The sequence below is a fragment of the Penicillium antarcticum genome (genome assembly GCF_028974205.1).
Source record: "Penicillium antarcticum strain IBT 31339 chromosome Unknown utg000002l_segment0_segment0, whole genome shotgun sequence".
NCBI lineage: Eukaryota > Fungi > Ascomycota > Eurotiomycetes > Eurotiales > Aspergillaceae > Penicillium > Penicillium antarcticum.
In genome coordinates this window covers 4,570,488-4,582,262 of record NW_026695300.1, presented here as the reverse complement: position 1 = coordinate 4,582,262, position 11,775 = coordinate 4,570,488, and the positions used below count along the sequence as shown (strand labels likewise).

Below are 11,775 nucleotides of genomic sequence, written 5' to 3'. Positions count from 1 at the left end.
TAACCCTAAGCCCTAAGCCCTAAGCCCTAAGCCCTGATGTCTTACTTACTTAACTATACTTCTTACGCTTAAATACCCTACTCGGCCTATCACCCCTAAACGTCTTACCTACTACGTTTAAGCACCCTACTTACGCTTAAACACCCTACCTATACCGAAATACGCTACGTATACCCCCTCTTACGGGCTTCTACCCCGAAATATCTGACCTACTTAAATACTCTACCTATCCCCTCTCCTAGCCTTTTCACACCTTATACGTCTCCTACTCCCTTACTATTACTTCTTACTATGACTTCTCCGCCTACTATACTCCCTACTCCTATTTTCTGACGGCCGTCACAATTTATGCTTTTTTGGACCTATCTATATAACGCAAATCCTATAATACTATAACCCATACCCTCTACACTACTAACCCTGACCGTTCACACCGCTAATCCTTACCCTTCCACTACTATAACCCTCACCCTCTACATTAAAACCCTTACCCTCTATATTATCACTTCCAAGTCCACTATACTCTCTCTTTGAATCTTATATACGCCTTTCGTAAACCTCCTACACTCACTACCATTTTCTGACGGTCGTCACCTTTTATTCCTTTTTTGACCTACCTACAATAACCCGTACTCTCTATACTATTAACCCTCACCCTCTACACTATTAACCCTCACCCCTTAACTACTTATACGTGTACTATACTCTCTTATATTCTATATACACCTCTCCTAAACCGCCTACATTTACTACTATATTCTGATGGCCGTCATATTTTATGCCTTTCTTGACCTACCTATAATAACCCTTACCCTTTTTATTAAAACCCTTATCTTCTACACTAAAACCCTCACCTTCTACACTAAAACCCTCACCCTCTACACTAAAACCCTCACCTTCTACACTAAAACCCTCACCCTCTATACTAAAACCCTCACCCTTTTACTACTTATACGTCTATTATACTCTCTCCTATTCTATATAAACCTTTTCTAAACCTCCTACACTCACTACTAAATCCGGGCTACTATTATATTTCATACCTTTTGTGACCTATCTACAATAACCCTTACCCTTACCTTTCACTATTAAGCCTACCCTTTTACTACTTCGGATACGTCTACTATACCTTCTCGTTAATCCTTATAGCCGTCACTATTTCTATACAAATCCCCGATTCTTACTACTCCTTTTTGATTGCTATCACTACTGATATATATCTTGTATTCCAATCCACTACTACAACCCTTACCTCTTATTCCGCTAGTCCTTAGCCTTCCACTACGATAACCCTCACCCTCTATACTATGATTTCTATATCTATTATACTCTCTCGTTAAATCCTATATACGCCTTTTCCAAATATCCTACACTAAACCTACCCTCTAAACCACTAAACCTTACCCTCTATACTACTAATCCTCACCCTCTACACCACTAGCCCTCACCCTCTACACTACTAACCTTACCCTTTATACTTATAACCCTTATCCTCTAAATCACTGATCCTTACCTTCTACACTCCTAACCCTCACCCTTTTACTAATATTACTCCTTTCTGATTGCTGTCACGCATTATATATATCTCTTATTCGAATCCTCTACCTCTGCTCCTTCTAACTTCTATCACGCATTATATATATCTCTTATTCGAATCCTCTACTTCTGCTACTTCTTTCTGATTGCTGTCACGCATTATATATATCTCGTATTCCAATTCACTACTACAACCCTTACCTCTACACGGGTAACCCTCACCCTCTACACTCCTAACCCTCACCCTCCACCACTAGCCCTTACCCTCCACCACTAGCCCTCACCCTCTACACTCCTAACCCTCACCCTTTTACTACTACTTATGCGCTTTTTCTAAACCTCTTATACTCACTACTAAATTCTAACAGCCGTCACACTTTATTGCTTTTTTGACCTATTTATAATAACTCTTACCCTTACCCCTTGACTACTAACCCTCACCCCTTGACTACGAACCCTTACCCCTTTACTACTAACCCTCACCCCTTAACTACTAACCCTCACCCTCTACACTACTAACCCTCACCATCTACACTACTACTTATTCCTAATAACTATCCCTATATCTTATATTCCAATCCTCTAATACTACTCCTTTCTAATTGCTGTCACCTATGATCTCTTCTATAATAATACCCTATTCTTACTACTTTCTAATTGCTATCACTATATATATCTCTGATTCTAAGCCTATATATCTACTACTACTACCGTCCCTTTGCTATATTCCAATCCTCTAAACTATACCCTCTCGCCACGCTCGATCCACTGCTTTCGAACCCAAATATACTCGTGTACCAATTTTACCGTGTCTCCGTCATGCCGTGACCCCAAAAACCGTACAAGCCCATTCTCGTCATCGATATAAACCCCCTGCGTACGTAACCGGCGTGCCCATGCTTCCTTGATCACCTCACTTCCCTCGCCGTACACCATAACAGCCAGCCCCGATAACAATAACCCCCGGTAAACGCAATGCCCCTGGCTCCCTGGATTGATAAAACGGCTGCAAATCGTCTGCGGCATTCCACACCCGTAACAGCCACTAAATGTAGCATATTTGATCTGCCGGCGTACCCGAATCCACCAGTTCTTGGCTGAATCCTGACTAGTTCGGGTCTGGACCCCACACTCGTACAAATCATGCCGGTCATCGAGTCCACGCTGCGTACAAAACCAGCATCGTTCATGCCATAACTGGGCCTGCTGTTGCAAAAATTCAAGTCCACTAGCAATATCTTGATGGGCTTCCTGGTATACGACTCGGGCCGCCTGTCTCTCTCGGTCCTGGCGCTGGAAACGTTCAATAGCTTGTGTTGGCACGTAAGTTGACGCTGGCTGTATTGCTGCTGGCTGAATTGACTGCGTTGCCGCTGGCTGTATTGCTGTTGGCTGAATTAACTGTATTGCCGCTGGCTGAATTGACTGTATTGCCGTTGGCTGAATTGGCTGTATTGACGCTGGCTGAATTGACTGCGTTGCCACTGGCTGAATTGACTGCACTGGCTGACGGCGTATCACTGGCTGACGGCGTATCACTGGCTGACGGCGTATCACTGGCTGACGGCGTATTACTGGCTGACGGCGTATCACTGGCTCAATACTCCGGCGATATATCGGACTAACGGATCCGACTTGGGACCGAAATCCAATGGATTCGCTGTCACTTCGCTGGCCACTCGCTTCCGAATCGGCTGGAAACTGGCTCAGTTCTTCGACACCCTGACCTCTCTCCACGGAGCTATACTGGACGTCTTCCATGGGCTCCGTACATAATGCTTGCACGGGGGTCTCCGCTGACTGATTCAAAACATGGGACAAAACCATGGGATCCGATGCTGGAAATGGCCCATTCCTGTCACTCTCACGTTCACTGGCCGTTTCACTGGCCATTTCACTGGCCATTTCACTAGCTATCTCACTAGCCGTTTCGCTCATCACTTCTTCATTGACTTGCCAGTTCTGATCACACTGATCACACCGCTGCTCCGTAGTATCACAATACTGCCGTACGTGGCCATCCAAATACTCATCCAATATCACCCGTCGGCAACATCCTTGATATATATATCGGTTCAGTCGGTCTTGCTCGACATCCGCCTTCACTGGGTCTTCGTGGATGGGATCCCACGTTGGCCGTTCAAACCCGTCGGGTTGGATGATAATGGCCTTACTGCGTAGCCCGTCTCGGCTAGCTCGTCCGCTTTCTTGCGCGTAATCCAATAAACTCCGGGGAAGTCCAATATGAATGATACTCCGAATATTGGGGATATCCACGCCCATTCCTAGCGCACTAGTCGCCACTACTACCCCCGTAGCATTGGCCTGAAAATGGGCAAGTACGCCCTTACGGTCTAATGTGCGGCTGTGATATGCTTCACTGTCAATCAGCTGGGCCAGTTGCTCCACCGTCTTGGTGGTCGGCCCGTAAATCACGACTCGGCCTGTCTGCATACGCGCGCGCGTGATACGGTCTCTGATAAAGCTGATCACGTCGGGGCTCTCGATCCAATCGTAGCTGTTACGATATCGATTCGACAGCGTGGGCTGCCAGATCCGATATGCCACGTTTGTCCGATTCGTCCGCGCTCGAAACATATGGGCCTTCTCTCGCGTCGTCCGTAATCGCTGTAAAAGCTGATCCTCCGCGGTGGGTGGCAGCGTAGCGGTCAAGTATATCATCTGAGCCTGAGCCACGATCAAACGGCCTAGCTGGGCCATGGCGGGCCGGAAATTGGCCTGATCATTGAGCACCACGTGGTATTCGTCTATCACGATCCGATCAAGCCGATGGCCGAGACGCTGTCGATTCAAAAACGTCATAAAATCCTCTGTAATGGCCGATTCGGGCGTCACGAGTACGATGGATGCCTGATCGGCCGGCCGACGGCTCTCCCACTCCACGCACGAGATGCCGAGTCGCTAGCACCGCTGGACCATATCTCCGCGTAATGCGATTAGCGGCACGACCACCACCGTGACCCCACGGGGGCTGATCCACGCGGGTAGCATGAATAGCAAGCTTTTGCCACCCCCTGTCGGCATCACCGCGACTACCGGACTCTGGCCCTGCTGAATAGCTTCTAACGCCGGTGCTTGTACCCCCCGAAGCCACACCGCGCGATTCCCCATCATTCGTTGCATTTCGGGCTCCATAGCCGCCTGGGTCAGTTGCCATCGACGTTCTGTACGGCCAATTTCGGCTTCTTTTTGCCACGGCGAAAACTGGCCCAGTCCTAATGCGCTCTCGGCACCCCCGTCATCCGTGGACACAAACCCTAAAAACCGATGCCAATCGGTGCTACTAAGCCGAAACATCTCTCGCCGGTGGGCCGTCGTACCGGGCTGTTCGGTGATCCCACGGCCGTAAATCATGCCGGCCACGTGGGATGAATGGGCCGCTTGTAGATCGGCAATGTGGCCCATCCATTGCTCCGCATTCATGCTCTCTTCGTCATCCTCTTGGGATGCCTCCGCTCGTACGTCCTGACGCGTGTTGTTCGGGAATACGCTGGATGGCCGCATAAACCGACGGCTAATGCCAATAGCAATATCACGATACGCGTTCAAATTGATGGCGTGCCCGTTGAGTCCAATGGTGGTTTCACGCTTCAGCACTTCACGGAGTCTTTCGGATGACCAATCCCGGCCGGTACTGGGGTCGGGGGACCATAAAAACGCCTGTCTCTGATGACTGATTGGAATTAGCATCGAAACGTGATATAACGGATCAGTGGCCAGTTGCCCAATAAATCCGGTATATATAATGGAAACCCAGTAATTCCGATATATAATGGAAACCCAGCAATTCCGATATATAACGCTTCAGTGGCCAATGGACCACATGACTTACACTTCAATTTCGGAATGGCCCATCCTCCGTACCTTCTCCACGTACGCCTCTAGTCTCTCGACAAACGGCAGTACTAGCCATAAATACCAGACCACTAATTCACCGACTTCCCGGGGTAAATACCGATGAATCACCTTGGTGTCATTCGATGCGTAAAACCCTTTGTGATACTGCGTCACAAACGCCACTAGCCTATCCTCGATGAAAATATTGCGATGGCCGCCGCTATTCGTATTATAATGTCGAATACTTAATAGCTCTGGGGCACGTGCTAGCTGGCCCCCACTGATATGAACGGCAATAGCAAGCTTCTCCCGAAAATGGGCCACCCGTTGAAGATACACGTCAATCGCCGTCATTCGTAGCCGGCCTGTATTGCTTTCAATAAAACGATGCCGTAGCGGTCCGTTTCGCACCTGATTTATCATCCATTCACTGCCAGCCACGGGCCACGGCGTATGGGTGTCATTCAAAAAACTCCATCCCTGGGCCGTCTCTGTGGGATCATCGCAGATACCCCGCCACGGAATCGCGGGAACTGACCCAGTCTCCGTGCTCAATAATAGCTCGTCACGGAGTATCTGCCGCGTCGAACTAATCAGCCCGTGGACGAAACCCCGGAAGTCCCCCATGGAAAAGTTGTACTGCTGATACAATAGCTGATCTTGATTCATCCAGCCAACGTGGCTAGTCGTAGTGCTGTTATAATGGATCTTCAAGCCGTACGTACGGAGATCCAACAGCCATTGCATCGGGCTATTCGTTCCACGGACCATAAATTGACTAACCATCTCAGCCACCCACTCACGAAATGACCGCTGGCCCTGCTGAGCCTGGCTGAATTGGACAAAATGGGATGACTGGGTCGATACTGGAACTGGGCTAGTCTCGAAATTGTAAAAGTCATCGTTCGACGTCGGCGGCGTCAAAAATGCGAATTCAGGTGAATCTAGTGGACTTTCGGTATCCTATTCACCTGCCATTTGATGCTCCGTAAGCTGTGATAGTATTGCCTCCGCTGTCGGATCGAGCTTCAACGCCTTGTGGACCACCATAAACCGTGCGATCTTAATAAGCTTCGATAAAATGGGTGGATAGCTCTGCGCGGTACGCCAGCTAGCCTCGCCCTGACCAAGCACTGCCGCGGCACAAATCAAGGCACTTTCGTAGTCTTCCACCTTGGTCCGATGGTTCAGAAGCTCAATACAAAAGTCTAGACACGCGGTGTCAATGGGCGCTAGTTGAAACGGCGAATTGCTATTAATACGTCGATTCGCTATTGATTCGCTGGCGATTCGCTGACTATTATCATCTAAACCGGCCCTATCGAAACTAGCTCTATTGGGACTGGCCCTGTCGGAACTAGCACTGACTGGACTAACTGGACTAGCTGGACTGGCTGGCGCGCTGAATCCCGGCTGGGCCAGTTTCCAAAGCGTATTCCACGCTAAACGCTGCCGTTTCGAAAACCGGTAATATGGACTGGCCTATTTATGCGATGCCTGCGTGCGCACGAAAAACATCAAGATTTGCTGCCATGGGATCGTATGTCTCTCGATATTCTCGGCATCTATGTACGCTTGCAATGGCTGATGCGGCAATCGGTCCCGCTCCGTACGGACGGCCTCGGTGCGAATGGAATGGCTAGTTTTCGTACAAATCAACTGGCTGATTCGGGCTACTATAGCCATTGAATCCCAAATAGCGGAAGCAGCTAATTCGGTCGAATCGGCCGATTCGGTATCGGGTGCCATAACGCTGTCTCGCAAGTCTTGGGGGTCGATTCCACGTAGATACACGGCCCACTGGGTCCGTCGAAGCCATGGATTCGCGTCGTCACGCTGACTAGCCTCGATCAACTAGGGCTGTTCTTGTTTTTCGATGAATGCTTGTTCGATCTGATCCAAAACCTGATCACTGAGTACGGTCGGTGCCGATTCGGCCTCGGGGACTGCCTCTGCTCCGACTATACGTACGCGGATATAATGAGACCCTGGCCCCTGGGCAAACGCGCGCTGGCATTGGACCGTAAGCGTAAACTGCTGAATCTGCTGCTCGGCGGCTGATAAGCCCTGCGCTGCTTGGGCTATTGGCCTACCCCGGTTATTGGGCGGAGCCACCCAGTCATGATGATCCCGCCAATGCTGTCGTATAGTATTGGCTGTACGCGCAATAAATGAGCACAATGGAACCTTGGTGCAGAGTAAGCCGTCGGAGTAAATTGGGATATTGGGTATTGGAGTGTTTATAACACTTGGGGGCTCCCATCGGTCACATTCCTCTGCGAAGCCCCAGTTCTTGATCGCGAGGCTTATTGAACGAGACCTTGGTAAACTAATACGATGAGAAGAACCCTGAAGATGGGCTATTACCTGCTTTGGTCTAATTCCATGATTGCATTTCTTGCACACAAGAACTGGGGCCGTCGATGGCTGGTGAAAAAGTTGATGTTCCATTGATATAGACGTCGAATACGAAGTCGGGTGTAAAACAGTGTAAAAGTAATAGACGTAATAACTGGGGATTATATTAAGCCCCTGAATGATTCTCTACCCCTCCTGACCTATATACACTAAGATAATCGAGGTTATCTCATTCGTCTGAAAACCCTGGAGTGACGTTTAAGGCGCCTATCGCTACCCGAACTAGCCCAGTTTGCCGTACCCCATCAAAAATATCTCCAATGTTTGATCGCAATTTTCTCGACATCTAATAGACCAGAGATCATAAAATTGAAATGGGGGTATATTCACATAGTACATTATAACGTCCTAAATTTTCAGACCGATCGGAGCACTATAAGCCTCTCCAGTCTGTTATTCCCAGTCAGGGTCCGCGCCCCACTTTTTCTGGATTTTCCCCCATACTAAAGTTGGGGCAAGAATTCCCAGTCAGCCTGACTGGGCCACCCCCCGTGGGATAGGGTCTAGGGTCTAGAACCCATGCGACTCTCACGTTATACTAGGAAACCATGCCTAAGGTTCTTTCGTCTAATGCAGCACACCATGAAAAGGCGAGAGGTTTCATGAAGACAAAATTGATGCTCTTTCAACACTTCAAGACTAACTAGATTAATACATGGGGTCTTTCCTTCTGCTCTTGTGCCCTTTAAACTATATAGATAACCACATTGTATATCCACTGCTGATCCCCCGTCTCACAAACCTACTCAACGTCCCCATTGGGGAACGTTAAGTGCCATCCCCATGATAATTCCACTAATCAAGCCAGCACACGGAAGAGTCAAAACCCACCCGAAGAAGATCTTTCCTAGCTGTTTCCAATTGATACTTCTCAAATCCATATTGACTAAGGCAACACCCAGCACGGCACCGGTAATGCACTGCGTTGTTGAAACGGGCAGACCCAGCCGCGACGCAAGTAGCACGGTAATCGCAGCGCCCAGCTCCATGCTGTACCCGCGGGTAGGTGTGTGTTTCGTAATGCGGTTACCAAGATTGCGCATAATGTGGTATCCAAAAGTCCAGAAACCTGCAAATTATTAGCAAACTGGATATATGAAAGGGAGGCGGAATGAAGAGAAAGGGATCTTACCAAAACCAAGTCCAAGACCACCAACAGCCTTGATCCAAGTCGGGGTGTCGGTTTTGGTAGATGTTACACCGGTGTGCCATGTCATGTATTCGGTCGTGAATGGGCCAATGGCATTGGAGACATCGTTGGCGCCGTGCGAGATAGACATGATCTACTCATCTTGTTAGATTGATTGCACAGAGAGGGGAGCGAGGGGAGTGTACCATAGCAGAGCAAACCTGAGCAGTCGTCCATAGATGCTCAACTTTGTTGTCAAAAGCGGGGGCACGTTGATGAATATGATCAAGACCCTTTGACTGATGATGGATGACATCCTGGGAAATACCATATGTGAAAACAAGCTTGAGGGTGGCGAAGATCCGTTTGGGATGCGCCCAGGGCAGAGAGTCTACAGCTTCAAGTTCCTTCTGATGCTTCTCTGCAATCTTGCCATCCGCCTTCTTAGCTTCGTTCTCAGCGGTGCTGGGTTCACCTTTGACAGGTTCGATTTCTGGGCTGTTGAGGGTGGAATTGTGCGTCTCAGTGAGAGAGCCAAGGGTGTCCGTCTCGCCCTTCTCGTTCATCGCATTTAGGTCGCTTTCATAATAATTGGGCACAATTCCCGTTTCTGAGTTACCGGGGAAGTATAAGGTGTAGTTATCCCGCCAGAGAAGAGGACCCATGGGGATATGCCAGAAGCGTAGGCGGCGGTCTTCCTTGACCAGGCTGGAGTCGGTCAGCAGAGTTCTCAAATAAGGGTTTCTGTGGATAACATACCTGCGCCAGTAGTAAGGGACAAAGAATACGGCACTAATAACCCAGACACCGGCAAAAACGCCAATAATGATACCACACGCCTTGCCTGCACCCAATTCCTCGAGATCAGGGATTCCGTGACCACCACTAACCACGATGAATAACGCTAGAATACCAGCAGTAAGAGCGTAGTAGAATGGTAGCACCCGCAACGCCCATTTCATGGGATCCTCACGGGAGTGCACAAGCAGCCGAATACTGGCGAAGATTATCGCACCGAATGCGGCCGAGATGACAGGAGCGATACCCCAGGAAGCAGCTATTTGGGAAACACTCTGGGATTTCCAGCCCCAGTGGACAGGGAGATCTGCCGCAATGGCAACGCCAATGAGAGCACCGACGATAGATTGGGTAGTGGACACGGGAAACCCGAGATACGTGCAGACAGTAAGCCATATCGAGGAGCCTAAATTGTTAGACAGAGGAGTAAGTAATTGAAACCTTTATACTGGAAGTTTGGAAGGAGATTTATAGTGAAACGCACCGATTTCGGCAACCACCATGGCCATTATCAATACTCCTGGTGAGTCCAAAAAGCGGTCGATCGAGAACACACCGCTGCGAATGGTCGAGGTAACCTGCTGTCCAAGGGCAATAGCACCAATGAACTCGGTGATCGTCGCAAGAAGACCGGCTTGAATCAAGGTCAGGGACCTGGAGCTGACCGAAGTTGCGTAGGAATTGGCTACATCCTATGTCAAAGAAAGAGATGAGCATTTGATCAAGTTAATGAAGTGAGGGTCAAGGTAAAGGCGAACATACATTGGCACCAATGCCCCAAACAGAAAGAAGAAAAAAGATGGTACCGATGGCGAACAGCCAATCAAGATCGTGATAGACAGCCATTTTCACTTTCCTGGTACCTAAATTCAGTGAGAAAGACCTCGGACTTAGTGCGTGTCAACGAAGAGATGAATTCGAGGGAAATATATGATATTTATATGTTGTAGGGCTATATTCAGTGAGAGGTTATCATCTAGAAAGGCACGTGCGCAGTACCCCGAACCAAGTCTCGTTTCATTAATTAATTCCACGTTGTTGAGGATCCAACCACAGGGCGGGAACATAGGTAATGCTTCCAGAACGAAATCTCATTCAATGAGTATGCTCAGATAGCATGCTCTAGTTGAACGCCACGATGCGTATGCATTCGCCGAAGCCTTGGCCCCATCCCCACACACCTCCGCCTCGTTCTTGGCGTAATCCCACCATGTCTTGGCAGGGCAAATCAGGGCCCGGGCTATTGGTCAAAATTGGACAAATTGGGTTCACTAATGATATTGGATTAATGCGATCCAATCAGTCCGGCACGGGTTCTAATAGCTCTTGGCCGTCGCTTACAAGCTTCTATCAGAGAAGACAAGAAAATTCAAGCAAAATGCCAAGTGATGCCAGCCAATTGCACGGCTAATGCATCACATGCATACAAAATGTATTGCTAATCGTGAAGCGTTAAAGAAAAAAGGAAATTACTTTTCGATCTCTCTTATTGTCCGAAATAGGTATCTAGCTGATTTGATACTAGACTGGCTCGTATACACTCTACGAAGATGTCCTAGCGTTCGTTCATGACCAGTACAAGTTTGTTGAAGGGGCATTCAGGAATAGAAAATCATATAAGGGCGACTTAGTTCATTATCTACAATAGTTCTATATCACAATATTTCCCCTTAAGATAGCTTTGCTAGTGGCAACCAAGCTGCGGATAGCAATGCGAAATGCGTGGCACGTGGCACTCGAAATTGCGGGAGGCGCGACCGGCGGAGCGGATAAACAGATCATCCGACTTGCTGCCGCTGCCAAGCGGATGGTCCGTGGGCGGATCCAGGACCGTTGGAAGCAGTGGGAGAGCAAGAGGACCTCTCAGCCACAAAACGCTTGGTGGAATGGCCGGGTAAGAAGGTCTTGCGTTTTTGAAATTGTCTGTCAAAACCCTGGTCTTGGATTACGATGTAGATGCGCTCAATGCGTATTGCCCTTAGGTATTTCCTGTACACGATCAACGCAGCCGATTCGGACAATTGTCCGTTTGGAGA

General features: G+C 48.6%; 1 protein-coding gene across 1 annotated transcript; it reads right to left on the bottom strand.

Moving 5' to 3' along the window:
• Nucleotides 1-8,558: 8,558 nt before the first annotated feature.
• Nucleotides 8,559-10,585, bottom strand: N7508_002709 (inorganic phosphate transporter; the record flags this gene model as incomplete). The annotated part of the gene is made up of 6 exons (XM_058460775.1): nt 8,559-8,881; nt 8,945-9,095; nt 9,148-9,649; nt 9,701-10,145; nt 10,224-10,431; nt 10,502-10,585. 6 exons carry the CDS (start codon nt 10,583-10,585, stop codon nt 8,559-8,561), a joined length of 1,713 nt encoding a protein of 570 aa, XP_058324307.1.
• Nucleotides 10,586-11,775: the final 1,190 nt, after the last annotated feature.